The sequence below is a fragment of the Mus musculus genome, chromosome 12, assembly GCF_000001635.26.
Source record: "Mus musculus strain C57BL/6J chromosome 12, GRCm38.p6 C57BL/6J".
NCBI classification, from domain to species: Eukaryota; Metazoa; Chordata; class Mammalia; order Rodentia; family Muridae; genus Mus; species Mus musculus.
In genome coordinates, this window is record NC_000078.6 from 113,605,300 (window position 1) to 113,624,677 (window position 19,378).

Sequence of the window (19,378 nt, forward strand, 5' to 3'; positions counted from 1 at the left end):
ATTCCATGTTACCTATGCTACTTAAAATGAACAATATCATGATTATGTATAATATATTGTGATTATATAGGTTCATCCCCATTAACTTCCCTCTTCTTCCATTCATTCCTAATAACCCTTCTGGCCTCTCCTTGTCTCATGCCTCCTTTTCCCTTCTTTCGATTTTTTTCCTGATTTCTATCTTCCCTCTCTTCTTTATCATATTGGGTTTAATATCCATTCCTCTGTAATTATGCAACCTACTCAGCCCACATGCATTGACTAAGATGAAGAAGCCCAGTTGGAGGTGAGGGGGCAGAAATATGTCTGCTCAGGAGGACACCAACTCTCATCTCCTTGATCTCTATGCTAAGTTTTATCCTAGTGATTCAAATCTCAGAGAAGTTTTAGAAATGAAAGAATTATGAGTCTTATCTCTTGTTTGGGACAAACATTGTCCTAACATTTTACAGGAAGCAGTGATGTTTGAAATACAACTTTTATAAATCAAGAGGAAGGAATATATTTTTGAAATATTTATATTTGACTCAAAACTCATATATAGTACACAAGAACTCAACCATTGGGCTAACTAGTAGCATTGAGGGAGAATATTTTAAATACTTTGTTTTTAATTATGTGCATATGAGTATATGTGGATAGTGTAGTTCTCATGGAGTCAAGGGGAGGGCACAGGGTACACTGGACTTATACTTCATTTTGAGCTGACCACTATTTAGGTTTTACAACCTTTTTTTTTCCTTTTTTTTTCCTTTTGGTTAGGGATTCACCATACTCTGTTTAGTTTCTCTCTGTGCATGTGCACAGGACATGCTTTGTTTCCATACTGCCATGTTTCCTTAGTGTAAATGTGTAATTAAATAGAACCACACATCACTGTATTTTTAGATATGAGCTCAGTCTTTCCAAAGTCTAGGCATAATATTGCTTTTTCAATAATATGTGTTTTGTAGAGGGTCACACCTATGAGCTGATGGTAGCAGAACTCATTCTCTGTGACGGGAGCACTCAGAATTTTCTGAATTTTACTTATTTGTGATAATGTCCTCAGGGTTTAGACATTCTTTGTATTTGAAGAATTTCAGGTCCTCTTCTGTCTGGGACTCAGGGTTTGCAGTGGAAACATGTTTTTATTTGCAGCAGACTTACATGTTTTGCATCCTAAATTTCTTCCTTTTGTTCCTTTTAAGTCCCCTTCCACCATTTCTTTTTGCCATTTTATACCAGGTAACAATCAAATATACTTCCAAAGAGGTTGTAAGAGTTTGCATTCCCACAAGCCATGGGGAGACTTTTCCTTCTCTGAATCTTTGCCAGCACAAGCAATCACTTGAGATTTTGGTCTTAACCATTGTCACAGATATTAGATATAATCTCAGGGTATTTTGATTTGCATTGTCTTAATTGCTATGAGTATTAACAATTTTGAGGGTAGGTTGGGGACACCATGCAACCACTTAGGGCCCTCTGCATCTATTGGAAGTGATCTCTTCAGGGTCTATCTACCACTGTTAGGCATGAAGGCTAAGATTATCATCTGGGAAGCCTCTCACATACCAGGTCTCTTGGACTTTCCAGAGGTTCCCCCTGCCTCCCACCTACATTCACCCGAATACTTACATTCATTTCCCTGGACCTCTGGGCTGCTTTCCAGTCTCCCCCACACCTGATCCTTTCTGCCTTTCTCCCTTCCTCTCCCATTTCCCCCCAAATATCTCCTTCTCCCTTAGCCTCCTCTGATTATTTTGTCCCTCCTTCTATATTGGATTGAAGAATCCATACTTGGGCTTTCCATCTTATTAAACTCATTATGGTCTGTGGCTTTCATCACTGATATTCTATACTTCTTGTCTAATATCCACTTACCAGTGCTTACAACCCAATCAGGTCATTTTGGTTCTGTTATCTCACTCAGGATTGTACTTTTTCATTTGATCTGTTTGCCTGACAACTTTATGATGTTCTCACTTTTTAATTGCTGAGCATAATAACATTGTGTAAAAGAACCCACATTTTCTGTATACAAATTTGTTTGAGGCACATCTTCGTTGTTTCCAGCTTTTGGCTATTAACAGTAAGGATGCTATGAACATAGTGGCACATATATCCTAGTGGTATGGTGGAGTACATTTGATGTATATGCCCAAGAGTGATATGGCTGGATCTGCAGGTAGAACTATTTACAATTTTCTGAAAAACTGCCAGACTGATTTCCAGAATGTTTGTACCATTTTGTAATCTCACCAGCACTGGAAAAGTGTTTACATCCTCACCAACATGCACTGTCATTTGAATTTTTATCTTCACCATTCTGATTGGTATAAAGTAGAATCTCAGGGTAGTTTTGGCATTTCCCTGGTGACTACAAATATTGTATGTTCCTCTAAGTTATTCACAGTAATTTGTGATTCCTCTGTTGAGAATTCTCCGGTTAGCTCTGTAGTCCATTTTTAATTGAGTTATTTGGTTTTGTGGAGGATATCTTCTTGAGTTCTTTATATTCTTTGGATATTGGCCTTCAAGGGGATTTAGGGATAGTGAAGATCTTCTTCCAATCTGTAGGCTGCCATTTTGTTTTATTGACTATCTCCTTTGCCTTACAGAATTTTTTCAGTTTCATGAGATCCTGTCTACCAATTTATGATCCTAGAGCCTGAGCCATTGTGGTTCTCTTCAGGGAATTGTTTCCTGTATCAATGAGTTCAAAACTATTCTCCACTTTTTGTTCATTTAGATTTAGTTAATCCAGTATAGGTTGAAGTCTGCCCTTCACTTTGATTTGAAGTTCGTGCAGGATGATAGATATGAATCTATTTGCATATAGATCAGCACCATTTGCTGGGGGATTCATTCTATTTATTATGATTTTTATTATGATTATTGGCTTCTTTGTCAAAAATCAAGTGTTCATTAATGTGTGGTATTATTTCTGAGTATTCAATTCAATTCCATTGATCATAATATCTGCTTCTATACAAATACCATGCAGTTTTAATAACTATTGCTCTACAGTACAGCTTGAGGTCAGGAATGGTGATTTCTCCTGAAGTTTTTTCATTGTTCAGGATTGTTTTAGATACCTCAGTTTTTTTGTTTGTTTGCTTTTCTATATGAATTTGAGATTTGCTTTTTCACAGCATGTAATAAATTGGATTAGAAATTTGATGGGAATTGTACTCAATCTGTAGATTGATTTGTTAAGATTGGCATTTTCATCATGTTAATTCTGCCTATCCATGAACATTGGAGTTCTTTCCATCTTCTGAGTTCTTTGATTTCTTTCTTTAGGGACTTGAAGTTCTTGTCACACACATCTTTCACTTGCTAGATAAGAGTAACACCAATATAGTTTATAGTATTTTTTTTTATTGCTAAGAATGTGATTTTTCCTAATTTGTTTCTCAGCCACACTTCACCTTTTGTTCCTACTATCCTTAGATTAGGTCTTTTCACGGTATTTTGGATTTTTTGCATGTAACTTTTAAGGAATTTTTTAGATTTACTATTTTCTTTGACTGATATATCAAGTTTCCTGTTCGTAGGGGAATTTCGCCCTAATTAATTGATAAGATAATAAAGACGAGAAGAAGCCAATTGCTGGGCAAAGAGCAGGAAGGGGAGCTTCTGGGTCTGAGAAAGAGGGGACATGGGAGGAAGAAATGGCCGTTTTATAGTTAGGCTGGGTGTGAGAGGAAGCAACATGTAGATGAGTAACTCTTAGACCTGGTGGCAGCTTCTATGTTGGGAGATTTCCATCATAAAATAGTTGATGAGATTAGAGTGATTGATTCCGTACCCAGAACTTGTGTCATGTATGATTTTAAATTAAGGTTTTGTGTTGTTTTTCATTCAAGATGACTTAGGTGGCCTGATGAAAAGAACAAAAGCTTGGAGGAATTTGGCCAGGCTTTGGAAAGGGAAGATTGAGCAACGACCAAGGTCCCGGGTAGAAGCTACCACAGTAGTGTACAGGCTGGCCAGAGTGCACCCTTAGGGTTCCTGGGGGACCCAGAGATCAATGATCTTGGAACTCTGGAGAGGTAGAGGCAGAATTTGTGGAAGACGTGTGGCCTAGGAGAAAAATGCAGTCTTCATCTCTGTCTATGCACCAGGTTATGAACAGACATAAACCAAAGATGTAGGCACTTAACCACTTTAGCATTGATCGGTTTGTTTTCAAATCTCCATGATATACCTGGATATATGGATCAGTAGTTATTATGAATTTGGAAAAAATACTGTCGTCTAATGGAGGTTTTTTTGTTTTTTGTTTTTTGTTTGTCAGGTGGCAGTTCAGGGAATCTGAGCATGTCCCCAAAATGTCTCAACAAGTAAGGGAATTGAGTGCAGAAAAGGAATCTAATCTATATGGCTCCAGATCAGCAGATTTGAAGAAGGAGGTGGATTTTTGACCATACAAATTTTCTATAGCATTTATTTAATAATTTATATACAACACCAAGGACATAGAGTTGGTCCTCTATTACAGAGAGTTAGAGCCTTGTCTATGTTTCTATTTTACTGTTGTGAAAGGACACCATAGCCAAGTTCAGTGTTATTAAAGAATAGATTTATTAGAGGTTGGCTTAAAGTTTCAGAGGTTCAGTCTATTATTATGGTGGGAAGCATGACAGCATTTTCACTGTCATAGTGTTTAGAAGAGTTAAGATTCTACATCTTGAATTAGAGGGAGCCAGGAAGAGACACTCTTTCCCCTTGCAGGCAGGAGAGGGCTCTATTTTGCACTGGGTAGAGAGTGAATATAGAACCACAGTGAAGTCCTTCCTACACAAGCCATGGGTACTCCTAAAAACTCCTAATAGTTTCTCTTTCCATACTCAAACCACCACAAACCTCAGTAATATGTAGCATATATACTTGGTGAAAAATGACTTCTTCAAGGATTAGTATCTCTAACTATTGATTCTGAATATGTTATGTCCAACCCACTTCTTCAAGGTGTCTGCATAGGAGGTGCACATTGTGGGTATCATGAATTTAACCTGAACACCTCCAACAACAATATTCTCTCTCAACCACTGAGCTATTTCTGCTGCACCTGGAGTAACAATGATGACATTCCAATGGATTGAATATCACATTAATCAGTGTGAAACTGGAGGACACATTTTCAGTGACAACCAGACACCATCTTATCAAATGAAACAGAAAGCAATGATCTGAGCAAAGGTAAAATTAGAGCAGGCTGATTGTAGCCTAGGCAGTGTAGAATGAGAAGACTATTCAGTTAGATGGGAAGGATTATTTCAATAATGATACGTATGTTTTTTTGGCTATAGATAATAACAGCATATTATGTTTTTCATATATGGACAGAGATCTTAGGAGTTATCATTCATAATGATAACTGTGTCATCATTAAATTGTGGACATGTGTTTGAAAACTTCATGTTAGGGAAGATGAATACAATTAACTTTATACATGAATTAAATACAGTAAATGGCTGAAAGGTGATTAAAACTACGGTCAAGAGAGAAATAATCTATTCCCAAATCTCCCTGGTTTTCAACACCTACACAGTTGTCCACTTTGAGGGATTTTTTTTTTTTGGGTAGATATCAACTCAATTATTTGTTTTTGTTTGACCCTATTAGATTATAGAATCATTTAGCAAATCCTTCCACTGTGTGAACAAATTTAGTAGAATGACAATGAAAAGTGGGCTCTAAAATATCTCTGTTGCGGTAAGGAAAACTCAGAACTCTAACATTGAAACACATGCTGATAGACACAGGCCAGAACTCCCTAGATTCCAGAAGAGATCCTGGCAAGTTCCTTTGTGTCCTCAGCGCCCCCTGCTGGTTGTGAGCATCCCTGCAGAGAAGTATTTGTGAATGCTCACAATGGACTTCTCTCATTGTGGGTTTGGCACAGTAGTACGTGGCTGTGTCATCAGTTTGCAGACTGTTCAGTTTTAAGAAAACTTGGCTCTTGGAGTTATCCTTGCTGATGCTCAGTCTGGATATGAGAGCTGAATGATAATTTGTGCTCCCGTCACCCCATATTACTCCCAGCCACTCCAGACCCTTTCCTGGAGGCTGGCGAACCCAGCTTACACCATAGCTGGTTAATGAGAACCCTGAGACAGTGCATGTGATGGACAGGCTCTGTGAGGGCGCCACCAGGCCAGGTCCTGACTCCTTCAGCTGCACCTGGGACAGGACACCTGGGGACAAGCAACATCACCATTAGTCACACATCTCCTAGCTGACATGTCTTAGTTCCTCTTCTGAAACCCTGACACACTTACAGCTTGGGAATGTCACCAGGCAGAGGAGCAGTGCCAGGACAGCCATGGTCTGATGGAGGCTCTATGAGAAGAGGATGGGGCTTCTCATCTTTGTGTGGGCTTTTATCCTCTGCCTGAGGGCTGCTTTGCATTGGGGGAGGTTCCTGAGAGAATAAAAGGAAGCAGAGAGAAAGGTGTCCAGTTTGCCCTCCAGGTGACAGAAATTTGCCCTGTGCTTGTTGGAGCACCTGGAGAGGAACACAAGGAACGTTTTTCTGGTACTGTCTGGAGTTCACATTGTAGAAAAGCAGGAAGTTGTAGGATTTGCTCTGTGCAGAGCTAGAAAGAAACATGGGAACATTTAGAAAATGAGGCCCCATTCATGTAGTTCAGGGAGATCATTGCCCCATGCTCTATGTTAAATTTTTATTTATGTATAATCCAGAAGAGTATTTAGGATAGAATTGGGCTCTTAGTGATCAGACATTCTACTTAAAGAACTATTTAAGACTATTCTCGTGGTGTCTGTGGAGCCAGATCTATTGTTATCTTGTTTGGAAATTGGATTGCAAGGAAGACCAGCCCAGGCATTTAGTCCATTGATCTCACATGTTTATCTAAATAGACCCAGGAGTTTTTATTTGGATCTCATCTCACTAGGCTCAGAAGATACTCCTTTCCACGTAGGGACATGGTACTTGCGGACTAGCTTATGCAAGTCTTGATTTATGTCAGTCTATATCTCTATGTAGTGTGCTTTCTTTCTCTCCCCTGAGCTTATATTTCATAAAACCTCAAATTCCTAAATATGATTATTTCATTGGTGAAGGATGGGAGGTCACCTGTACATAATAATTCAGAATAAGCAGTAACAGGCAGCTAGTCTTGAGTTTCGTTAACTGGGGTACAAAAGAGGCTGAAATAGTTAACATTATGGCAAGAACTGTAGCAGAAGGCCGGCATGAATATGGTTACCTGTGCTTTGAGGTGTTGACCACCATACAGAACAGATATTGTAGAGCTTTTCTCCATGGCTTGGTGATGTAAATCCCAGGGTAGAGAGGAAAGGGTTGGATCCAACTGTACAGTCAGACTCCCGAGACTGTGGGTCTGGTTCTGTTGCTCGTAATTGGAGTCCTCTGCTTTTGGGTTTCTTGTTTTGTTGTGCATAATCATTGTCTTCTGATTGACAGTGATGATGACAGTTCTTAACACTGTGGAATATCCATCCCATGCAAGCTGTGATGGCATCAGTTTAAGTCCACTTACTCAACCTTATATATATATATATATATATATATATATATATATATATATATATATATATATATATGTGTGTGTGTGTGTGTGTGTGTGTGTGTGTGTGTGTGTGTGTGTGTGTGATATATGTGTGTGTGTGTGTGTGTGTGTGTGTGTGTGTGTATGTGTGTGTGTGTGTGTGTACTCAGACCACAGAGTGTTTATTTCTAGGTAAAGTATGTTTTTGGCATCATCTCTGCAGATGGTGAATTGGCCCTTCATGGTTTCTGGATAATAGGTGCTACCTCCACCATTAAAAATTATTGCCACCCTTTCCAGCTCCTTCTTTGGAGCCTGAAGGACCCAGGTCATTCAGTACTCACTGACAGTGACTCCAGAGGCTGCACAGGAGAGTTTCAGGGACCCTCCAGGCTGCTCTAACCCTCCCACAGACTCCACCAGCTTCACCTCACACTTGACACCTCAAAGCAGAGAATGCTGATTTGGAAACTGTCACTAACAAAAGAAAACAAAATAGAGGAAAGAAAACCAATTTTTCTATTTCTCATGTACACAATACTGGCAGGATCTCATTTCTACGAATTACATTTTAAAATAAGGACAAGGAAAACAAAGCTGAGCCCAAAGTCCATGAGGAGTGGTCTGCATTCAGTGCTGATTACTAAATGTGAGGACCTGCACAGGCAGGCCTCAGAGACTGTGGGTCTATTACTTACAATTGGAGTCTTTACCTTTTGGGCTTATTGTTTTTGTTTGGTTTGTGCATAATCTTTTCTTCTGAATGACATTAATAGAAGCAGATCTTAACGTTAAGGAGACAGCCATCCTGTGCAAGTTTTGATGGATTTAGTGTGAGTTCACTTGCTACAATTTGTGTATTTATTCATTTATATTTGTTTTGGAAGTTTTATTGTCAAGCCAGTGTTTCTCTGTGTGATCCTAGCTATTTTGTATCTCTACCAGTCCTGGAACTCTGTAGAATGTCAAGGGCTGTAGGGCAATGGGCTATGCACACATAGGCTGGTCTCCAGTGGAGTTGAGTTCTGAACCCTGGTACAACCGTTCCCACCTATGTGGGACAGAAGGTGTTCCCTCATGTCTCCTGGATGCCTGTCTCCTGTCAAAGTTACTGCTCCCACAGCCCGACAGGAGAAGCTGTGGTTAGTAGTCACATACACAAGGTCCCAAGCTTCTGACCTTCAGGATAAACTCCTCCCCAGTTACCTATCAACTGTGAGATGATAAGCTCACTAGAAAAGGGGCTGCTTGGCCCCACTTCTCTCTCTCTCTCTCTCTCTCTCTCTCTCTCTCTCTCTCTCTCTCTCTCCCCTCTTACTTTCTAGCTTTTCCTGTTTCTCTCTCTTTCCCCCTTCCCTCCTCTTGGCCATGGCCAGTCTCTTTCTCTCTTTCCACATTCTCTCCTTTCTCCCTGCCTTTCTACCATAAAGCTATAATAGCATAGACTGTCTCTGTTCCTCAAAGTCTATTGTGCTTGGATGATGGGATAGGCTTTCCCCTAATCAGCTGTGCCTAATCTCCAATCAGAAGGAATTCCCCTGCTCCAGCCACAGACCAGACTAAGGACTCTTGCCTGTGTGGGAGCCTCTCTCCCTCTACCCTCTTCTTGTATATCCAGGGCCGAGAGTGTAGCCCTGGGGCTCCTGGTACCAGGGGCTGCCCCTTGTCCACCCCCACCATGTGGGGTCAATAACTTCACACAGCCTGATGTCCACCCAAGGCCGAGTGGAAAGTGTTCGGTTGTCCTCTCATGTCTGCCTGCCCAGAGCACAGGAACTCTGGCTGGACACTGCCCCCCCCCCCTACTTCCCCTACACACAGAGCTCTACAAAAGGGCCATGCATGAGGAATAACACACTGCTTCAGAACTCATGGGAGGTGTCTCAGTGGTTAGCACAAACATTTATCTAAGGGAATAATTAGAAGTTTTGAAAAAAATTAATAGTTAAGCTAGGGATTTTTTTAAGGTCAAGGAACAAGAACTCTTGAAGCACCAGCTGATATGACTGTTTTTTTTCTTTTTGACGCTGGGCTGGTGAATAAGGTTATGGTTTTCTTATACCCATGTTAGCACTCAGCTTTGTAATATGACTTAATAAAATGATTGATGAGTAGATGTGAGTTCTGTTTCTTAAAGTAAATGAGTGATTGTTTTTATACAAAGGTATAAATTTGTGATTCTATTAATATTTTTGTAAGATTTATTTTAAAATACACAATAAAATAATTAATCCTCTCATTGTAACTCTGCATTGCTGCCTGCCAGTTTTAAAAAAAACTGATTGAAAAAATTACCTTGTTTACCCACACTTTGTGAATCTAAAAAGTTGCTTAGTAATGAATATACACCATTCTTGGGTCAATTTGTTTTCTTTACCTGCACTACATAATATTTTTCATGTAAATTTATGGAGAATGTTATAACTTTTTATAGTCATTCAGTAAAAGAAAAATACAAAGCAATCACATTTTAATTCTTGAGAAATTTGGTGGTGTATATATAAGCCATGGGAGAAAAATAATTTATTTAAAACTTAGCTCCATCTATCAAATCTGTATGAATGTATTATGTGAGTAGGGTTGTTGGAACCAATTCATTAGAATTTGCTGCAACCATCAAATCCATATATTTATCTATCTATCTAGCTATCTGGTCTGTCTGTCTGTCTGTCTATCTATCTATCTCTATCTATCTATCTATCTATCTATCTATCTACACACACACACATATATATATATATTTATCATTTATAAAATAAATTTTTATAGTTTATAATTTATGGAGCCTGATTGTTTTTACTAACAAGATAAAAGAATTACAGGCTGCAAGAGACTCATTGGATGAACTACTCTAATAACTTCTCTTAAATCTTTCAACATTTTACATTTTTCAGATTTCCTCATCATAAAAAAAATACAGGGGAGTTCCATAGGCTTGTAAACTCTTCTGTATACTGTTTTCTAGACATGGCTTCTCTTTGTTGTGGATATTTGACAAAGACTGAGCTTCCTGGAAACGTTAGCAACACCACTTTACTGTGATAGGGACACTTAGGACATTTCTGAACTTTATTCATTTCAGAGAGATGCTTTCTTCTGAGAGGCCATCAGGGCTTGTAAATGAGGCATACATTGTCACTGTCTGATTATTGAGCAGAGATTACTATGAAGACATAATTACAGGAAACCCATTTGTGTGCATCCCCCAGTTCTTTCTATGATCCCTATTAACCCCACCATTTTCTTCTCTTCATTCACTAGGCACCTCATGACTATTTCTTTTTTTCTACTCTTGTGTGTGTGTGTGTGTGTTTTAATTCTAGTTTCATTCCTCCCCTTTTATATACTGAGAATAACCTAGGAACTCAATGAATTTTTGTAACAAGACACAATATCTTGCCATCAACATAGCATTTTCAGTAGACTTGGGGTTACCACCCCCCCCCAGTTCTCATGCTTCCTTTCTTTTCATCACTTTCTCTCACCACACCACAATTTTCTTGTGAAAGCACCAGCATTTCCCTGCCCACACACATGGGCTGGTTTTTTCCTTCCCAATCCACATTATGTATTTGACACAGAGATTTTTTTTCAGTTTTGTTCACGTTTCATGTAGGCTCAGAGAACACTAAGAAAGAGGAGGTAGAAAGACCATGAGAGGATGAGCACGGAGAGGAGTGTTGTTAAATAATGTCTTCTGGACATGTCCTGCTATCACAGTGATGGATTTATAATCCTGGAGCAAGTCAGCATGTTCTGACTAGCAGCCTGCCATGGTTCATGCATGCACAGCAGGCATTTTTGCATTTACTAACACAAAACCTGCATGAGACTCAGAGAAGAACAAAGACAGAGTGTGTGACCTTGGCAGCCAATTGGATGGTGGCAGCCATGTGGAGATGTGTGGGGAATAAAATAAAGGGACGGCCCTGGGGAGGCCTGGGGAGAAGTTGGGGAAGAAAAATATGTCATGTCCGGCCAGAGTTCCTGTGCTCTGGGCAGGGAGATGTGGGGAGACCACCAGGTGCTTTGTGGAGATTTGGATGGAGATTTAGGCCTCTGACCCATGAGGCAGGGGGTTGAGAAGAGACAGCCCCCAACCGGGACCCAAAGGAGACACCCTGTAGCCCCGGAGTTATAGGAGAGAGGGAATAGGGGAAGAAGTTCCCAACACTGACCAGAGTGTGCAGCGGGTCTTGGTAGAGTAGAGACTCCTTATGGTTTATTATAGAAATGCAAGGGAAACACATGAAACTCAAGAGGAACAAAGACAAAAGTGTGGACACTTTGCTCCTTCTTAGAAGTGGGAACAAAACACCCATGGAAAGAGTTACAGAGACAAAGATTGGAGCTGAGACGAAAGGATGGACCATCTAGAGACTGCCATATCCGGGGATCCATGCCATAATCAACCCCCAAATGCTGACACCATTGCACACACTAGCAAGGTTTTGCTGAAAGGACCCTGATATAGCTGTCTTGTGAGGCTATGACGGGGCCTAGCAAACACAGAAGTGGATGCTCACAGTCAGCTATTGGATGGATCACAGGGCCCTCAATGGAGGAGCTAGAGAAAGTACCCAAGGAGCTAAAGGGATCTGCAACCCTATAGGTGGAACAACAATATGAACTAACCAGTACCCCCTGGAGCTTGTGTATGTATATGTATCTAGCTGTATATATATCAGAAGATGACCTTGTGGGCCATTAGTGGAAAGAGAGGCCCATCGGTCTTGCAAATTTTATATGCCTCAGTACAGGGGAACTCCAGGTCCAAGAAGTGGGAGTGGGGGAGGGGAGTGGGGAAAGGGTTGGGGGACTTTTGGGGTAGCATTGGAACTGTAAATGAAGAAAATACCTAATTATAAAATCATAAAAATTAAAAAAAAATATAGCCATATTTTCCTAAATGGAGTGCGCATTGTATGTCTTTGTGGCTAAGTCTTTTTAGTTGAGGAAATAACATGAATATACAAGAGGAACCAAGGAAATATTGATGCATCTCTGTATATCTGTCTATTCCGTGAACTATGTAACATCTATCTTTATATGTATTTTTGAAAAGTTGGAAGGCAGATTTCATCTTTAAGATTCTTTCTGAAAGAACCTCTGAATACAAGACAAAACTAAAGTACACAATGGGGATTTGGTAGATGTAGAATTCTGTGTGAAACTATTAAAAAAAAAAAGAAAAAAAAGAAAGAGAACAATAGAGAATACAGCCACATTCAGAAACAATGCAATAAACAATTTATACTGTGCTCATCAAAAAAAAAAGAAATTCAAGGGAAAGAGATAAGAGGAAGAGAGAGAGAGAGAGAGAGAGAGAGAGAGAGAGAAAGAGAGAGAGAGAGAAAGAGAGAGAGAGAGAGAGAGAGAGAGAGAGAGAGAAGGCTAGAGAGAAAGAGAATGACAGAGAGAGGAGAGGAAAGAAGACAAAGGGAAGAGGAGATAGAAGTGAGAGAAGTTTATGGTCTTCACTGTTGCTAGGTAACTGGGGAGGAGTTTAGCTTGAAGGTTGGAAGCTTGGGACATTGCTTACATGTCTACTGACCATGCTTCTCTTGTGGGGGCTGTGGGAGGTTGTACCTTAGGCAGGGGCCAGAGTTCCAGGAGCATGAGGGAACGCCTACCATGTCATGCCTACCTTGTCCTGTAGTGGAATTATGACCATCGGGGTTCAGAACTCAGCTTGACTGGATACCAGCCTGTCTGCCGGTAGTCCATTGCCTCATAGAGATGAGCATATATGGGCAGAGGTGTTATGGGCAGAAGGTGTAGAGGCATTCTTTACTATAGCAATAAAGGAGTCTGCTTTGACTTCTCATCTGGCTCAAAGATTCTGTGTCATTGATTTTGTGTATTCTTACCCACTACCCCTAAAGACATACTGAGGGAGCCTAAGGCTAAAACACCATCTGGTACTTGAACAGGGGTAAGAGTGGCCCCTATGTAACCCGATATGATTACAATGCTTCTTTTTGCTCGCATCTCTTGTTTTATGAGCACAGGTTTTTGTCATGTGTCAACAAACTTGATTTGGCCTTTCCTTTGTTCTTCATTCATTGATATCCTTCCTGCATTGTGGTGTGGTCTAAGTGACCACCTTTTGATCAATTCTTGCTAAGTTGGCCCCTTTCTGTTCTATGTTATAAGACCCCCTTAGGTGAATGAGAGAGCTCATTGTTATTCCTTGTCTGTCTGTGTATGTCAGTTCTTGTAGGATACATGACTTTGCATTTGGTTCATGTATTCTCCACATAAAAACTGACAGCCCAGAAAACAGAAGAACTAAGGATTGGCACCCAATGGCCCTTTCCTATCTGAAGACATTTGTGGGCATAAGGCCACAGCCTAATAAGCTGCAGAACTTCCCCTCTAAGCACAAGACATTTGGATTGCACACATAGTCTGTCTCGTTTGTGATAGTTTTACTTGTCTGTCCAAATTCAACCTGTTTTGCTGGCAGTGATATGGGGAAACTACCCATTTATGTTAAAGAACTCCAAATATGATTTGGTTAGGAAAGGCCAAAAGACTAAACTGTCATACCTTGAGGGACTTTGGAATGTGGCTGAAATTCTGGCACCTTGGATCTCACCCAAGAACATGTGGGAACCCAATTTGTGGATTATAGTGTTCTTCTATACTAGCAAGCAAAAGAGTAACTCAGGTGTTACGTCCTGTCTCTTGTTTGTCCAGATTCGTTAGGCTATCATAGCAAGCCTTAATTCTTCCTCCCTTGAGTAAATGGTCACAGCACAGAATAAATTTGTCAGAAACAGACCAGTACTGACCATAGCACTACTGTCCCAAAGGAGGGCAAGCACCTGCTACAGCCTCCTGAGGAGGAGGAGGATTCATCTCCACTCCCCCTCACAATATCCCAACCTGTGATAACACCACTAAAGTCAGCTTTCTCATACTGTTTGCACCCCCTCCAATTTCTAGACCTCCCCCTCAAACTGGGGGTGCAAATGCTGGAAACCAGAGATGGGGAAAACCTGCCCTGCCCCTCCACTCTCATACCCATGAACTTTGAGATGGTGAGAGACCCTTAATCTCTCAATCCTGGCATATCAATCTCTCCAGGATTGGAACATACTCTCCTACTGAGGCCAGACAAGACAATTCTGTTGGGAAATGTATTCTACAGACAAGCAATAACTTCAAGGACAATACCTGCTCTAGTTGATGGGGAATCCACATGGAGTCTAAGCTGCACATCTGCTATATATGTATCAGGGACCTAGGTCTAGCCATTGTGTCCTTTTTGTATGGTGACTCAACCTTTGAAAGACCCCTAGAGTCTAGGTTAGATGACTAGTTTTGGTTTTCCTGTGAAGTTCCTATCCCCTTTAAGGCCTTTAATCCTTCAGCCAACTCTTCCATAAGAGATCCTGAGATATACCCAATGTTTGGCTTTGGGCCTCTGCATCTGTTTCAAATATCCAGGAGGGGACTCTCTTCTGTTCTTGGCAGAACTTGAACATAGGATCTCAATTCTCACAACACCATATAGTGATGTACTTCCTCCATCAAGGCTACACATCACATACTACAAAAAGGCCATACTTCCACTTCCTATAGGCCATGCATATTCAAACCACCACAGACTTCAATAACCCATTTCAAATGTTCTTGGTCAAAAGTGAAGTCCTTAAGAATTAGGAATTTAAATATTTGGTTTTGAGATATATATATATATATATATATATATATATATATATATATTCCAACCTACTTCCAGTTCATTGTATTTCACCAACAGACTGATCCTCTGCTGGGTCCTGTATAACATGATACTGGATGCTTTATCACTATCTTTAGCATTGCAAGGAAAAGTTCAACTTACTATTGTGTGTTCAGATCCAGGATTCTAGTAATTTCATCAATCTGGCTTCCAAATCTTCCTCATGTTGCTGATCCATTAAGATGGATCCCAAATCCGGCACTGCTTCTCTGAATAACACTTTGCTTGATCAAATGTGGGACACTAGGTTCTTTCAGCCAACATCAACATCTGGCTCTGGTCACAGTTTTTTCCAGTTAAGCATCACCTGTGCTACTGGTGCATATTTGAACCATCATTGTAACAATGATATCCTATGCACATGTAAACTTCAGTCCACATATTCTATTCTGACACATTAAATAGAAAGAGTTTTAAAGTTTAGCTTATGTCCTTTTAATTTCCAGCAACTGATTAAGATGTAAATTATGCACAAACATGTTTGAAGATTGAGATCAGATTGGGATGGATTCACAAGGCATGAATCTCCTTGGAATTCAGCTTTATTCTCTGCATGCAATTTAGGTGTCATACTTTCATATATAGTATTTCAGACTATTAACCTTAGCCACCAAATTATCTTAAAGTGTAGATGTTAATTAACACTTTCTTTTTGTTACTTTTTGGAGACAGGGTTTTTTTGTGTAACCCTGGCTGTCCTGGAAATCACTCTCTAGATCAGGTTGGCCTAAAACTCAGAAATTTGATTGCCTCTGCCTCCCAAGTGCTGGGATTAAAGGCATGTGCCATCACGCCTGGCTTAATTAACACTTTTTAGAGAGCCAATAAATTCATAACAGAAAACCATCTCCTCATGTTTGGGGTATAATTTGATGTTTATTTATTTATTATGTCTGAAATCAGGACCAACATCCTTGTTAGTTTTTAGTACTGAAAATTCTACAGAGAAAAGATTTTATGCGTATGACACAGAGTAAAGAACTGTTGATAAATCGGGAAATACTGCAGATGTGGAGATTTCTCTCTATATGGAAGCAACCCTTGATAGAATTGTCCTGTCAGATGGAGAGTGCCCTAATCATCTTGCCAGGGTTTTCATCCCAGCAAAGCTCTGGGGACGCTTTCTACACTAATCATCAAATGAGGCCTTGATGAGGCCATGGTGGTTTCTTTCCACAGATGAAGTAAAGTCCTATTGCATGGGGCCTATTAATGACACACTGGAATCTAACTCATTATATTGTTTCTATGAAGAGAGTTTGAAAACTATGATAACTGTATCCTGAAAGACTATCTTAAAGATTGTCACTCAGTGAACTGTGCTGAGCCGGGAGACTGGAGCAGAGCAAGAAACAGAGGCTGGGGTCCTTTGGGTCACCTGTGAATCAAGGACTCCTGAATCAACTTGAAGTACCTCATTGATGAGGAGTTAAAAATGTGTAGAATCATTCAATTCTGTGACCTTCCTGTATTAGCCAGTCTTCCATTACTCAACATCCTCCACCCTTTCCTTCATTTACCTCCAAGGACACATACTTTTCTTAAAGTAAGCAGCATTTTATATAGTTTTCTGCTTTAGGAAGATCCTATAAACAGGTAACTTCATATGATTATTGAAAATGAGAACAATATTCTATTGGTGGACATGAATTAACCAGGATAACAGTCAGATAAAGACCCCAAGCCTGGAACTTCTTCAAAAGATCTACATAGAAGATTTGCAGGGTAACCAGTAGCCTTACTGGGAGTTACTACTGCTGTGATGAAACACTATGGCAAAGCAACTTGGGGTGAAAGTGTTTATTTGGCCAACGCTTCTGTATTGCTGTTCATTAGAAAAAGAAATCAAGACAGGAACCTATGCAGGGTAGGAAACTACAAGAAATGTCTGATGCATAAGGATAAGCATACAAAGTGGAGATGGTGTTCCAAACATGTGTGCTCTTTATTGAAACCACAGAAAAGATGTGAGATTAATGTGGGCTGGAACTACAGTGTTACATACCAGTTGTCCTGACCACTGTATTTCTGAATTGTTGCACAGAGTTTTCATATCTGGATGACAACATATTTGACCTAGTGTTTTCAAGACTATGTAAAACACTCTAGTATAATTTGGCAGGAGGTGATCTCAGAGTGTGGCCACTGCAGCATCCTCCTTCCTTATCAGATACATGTTTCTATCCTTGGCTAGGCACCCATGGGTGTGCACAGAACATTATGAGACATTAAAAACATTCTGTATTTAGCTCCTAACAGAAACGAAGGCAAGCAAGACTGACTTGTAGAATGTAGTATAACTCTGTAGAAGTACATGTGATGGTTCCCAGTATCATCTTCTAGCTCACTGCCAACTTGATGAACCAAAGGAAACAGAGACTATTCCTTTTATTTCTCCATAACTCACAGGAATCCAATGTACTGCAGTTCCAGCTATGCTATTATCACAGGCAACACATCTCCAGGACAAGCTGACAAACTTAGACCTTTTCTCAGGTCACATTCTGGTTTGATTGAATGGCCATCATCACCTCGCATCTAATACCCTCCTACTCTTGTTTTGTTTTGTTTTGTTTTTTCGAGACAGGGTTTCTCTGTATAGCCCTGGTTGTCTTGGAACTCACTTTGTAGTCCAGTCTGGCCTCGAATCAGAAATCTGCCTGCCTCTGCCTCCTTAGTGCTGGGATTAAAGGCCTGTGCCAACATGCCCAGCTGTCCTAATCTTTTAGATAGTATCTGGTTCATTAAGGGTGGTATGGCCATAGATCCTCCTATTCTTTTGTAGCAATACCATCTATATATTCCCAGAATGCCTTTGTGAAATATTGTTATATTTAGGTTCAAAGTGCCACAGCTGATTTCTTTTGATAAGGAACAACTCAGAATAAGACAAACATCTATTATGCCATATCTCTCAGACATCAGTGTTAAAGAAAAATTTTAGAATCTTGGGGGAAGGAAAGGGGATTAATGTGTTAAAAGGAAAAATGATTTGTCCTATTAAATTAATGGGGAACTATATCTACCAAGGCATCACAAGTACAAATAGAAAAAGAAGAAGTTACCCTTTGAGTTGTTTTGGAGCAGTTTGCAGCAAATTGAAGCTCACTGAGTGTCGGTATGTACATTGGCCTCATGTCTCAGTTCTGAGGCTTTGCACACATTTTGTCACCAGCATCACAGGTGAGTCAGTGCTGAGTCTCTTGCATATGGTTTGTGTGAGGATGATGGAGAGACTGGAAGTCATCTGGTTCATGGGTCACAGGCCCTGCCTGATTTCTTCTTGAATCCCACATCATGCTCTATGAAGGAAATCTTACTGAGTGTCAGCCCTGACTCTAGGGTTCCACAGTCTCAAGTGTTCTTTGGTTCTTTGGGATGTGATCCTGGTCCTCATAGAGATTCACTTCTGCCTCGTGTGATGCTCTGTGTTTTGTTCAAGCCAGAGTTTATCTTATATTTAAGTCATTTTTAGTGGGGCTGTATATATAGCTCTGTGCTTCAAGTTCTTATCACACCATGAGGATCTGTGTTTAATATCCATAACTTCAGATGGGGTAGTTTTGGTAGTAAATCAATAAGCCCACCTATTATATGTAGAAACAGTGTGATGGTTGGGACACTTTGGGCAACCATTCTAACAAGATAGTGATATCCAAGCCCAGTGATGGACTTTATTTCAAAGTCGTTGTGTACACTGATAGAAGAAGATATCTCATTTCAATATGCACAGACACACACACACACAGACACAATTGGCGACAAAGAGACACAGAGAGAGACAATAGTAGACAGAGAGAAAGAGACAGAAACAGAGCAATAAAGAGACAAATAAACACATACAGGACTACAGAAAGACACAGTGAAATCATAAGTAAGTAAGTAAGTAAATAAATAAATAAACGAATGCAAAACAGATATAATTAAGGGAAATAGAAAGTTGTATGAACATTCGTACAGGTCAAGGGTTGCTACAACCTATACTTTTTGATGTTATTAATAAAGTTTATTCATAAAGTTCTTACAGAAACACTTACCCCTGGATTAGTGTCACACACATATACTCTATTTGCACCCTATTCCTTTAAAGAGGATC

General features: G+C 40.0%; 1 pseudogene, 1 gene segment (V, D, J or C) and 1 further gene; all 3 read right to left on the bottom strand.

The window, feature by feature from the left end:
• Positions 1-19,378, bottom strand: part of Igh (immunoglobulin heavy chain complex) — a 2,751,187-nt gene that overhangs the window by 346,532 nt on the left and 2,385,277 nt on the right.
• On the bottom strand, positions 5,885-6,177 carry Ighv2-3 (immunoglobulin heavy variable 2-3). The segment is given in 1 exon segment: positions 5,885-6,177. A coding segment is annotated over 1 exon segment (293 nt).
• Positions 7,666-8,143, bottom strand: Ighv5-5 (immunoglobulin heavy variable V5-5; annotated as a pseudogene). The gene is given in 2 exon segments: positions 7,666-7,972; positions 8,098-8,143. Coding segments are annotated over 2 exon segments (353 nt in total).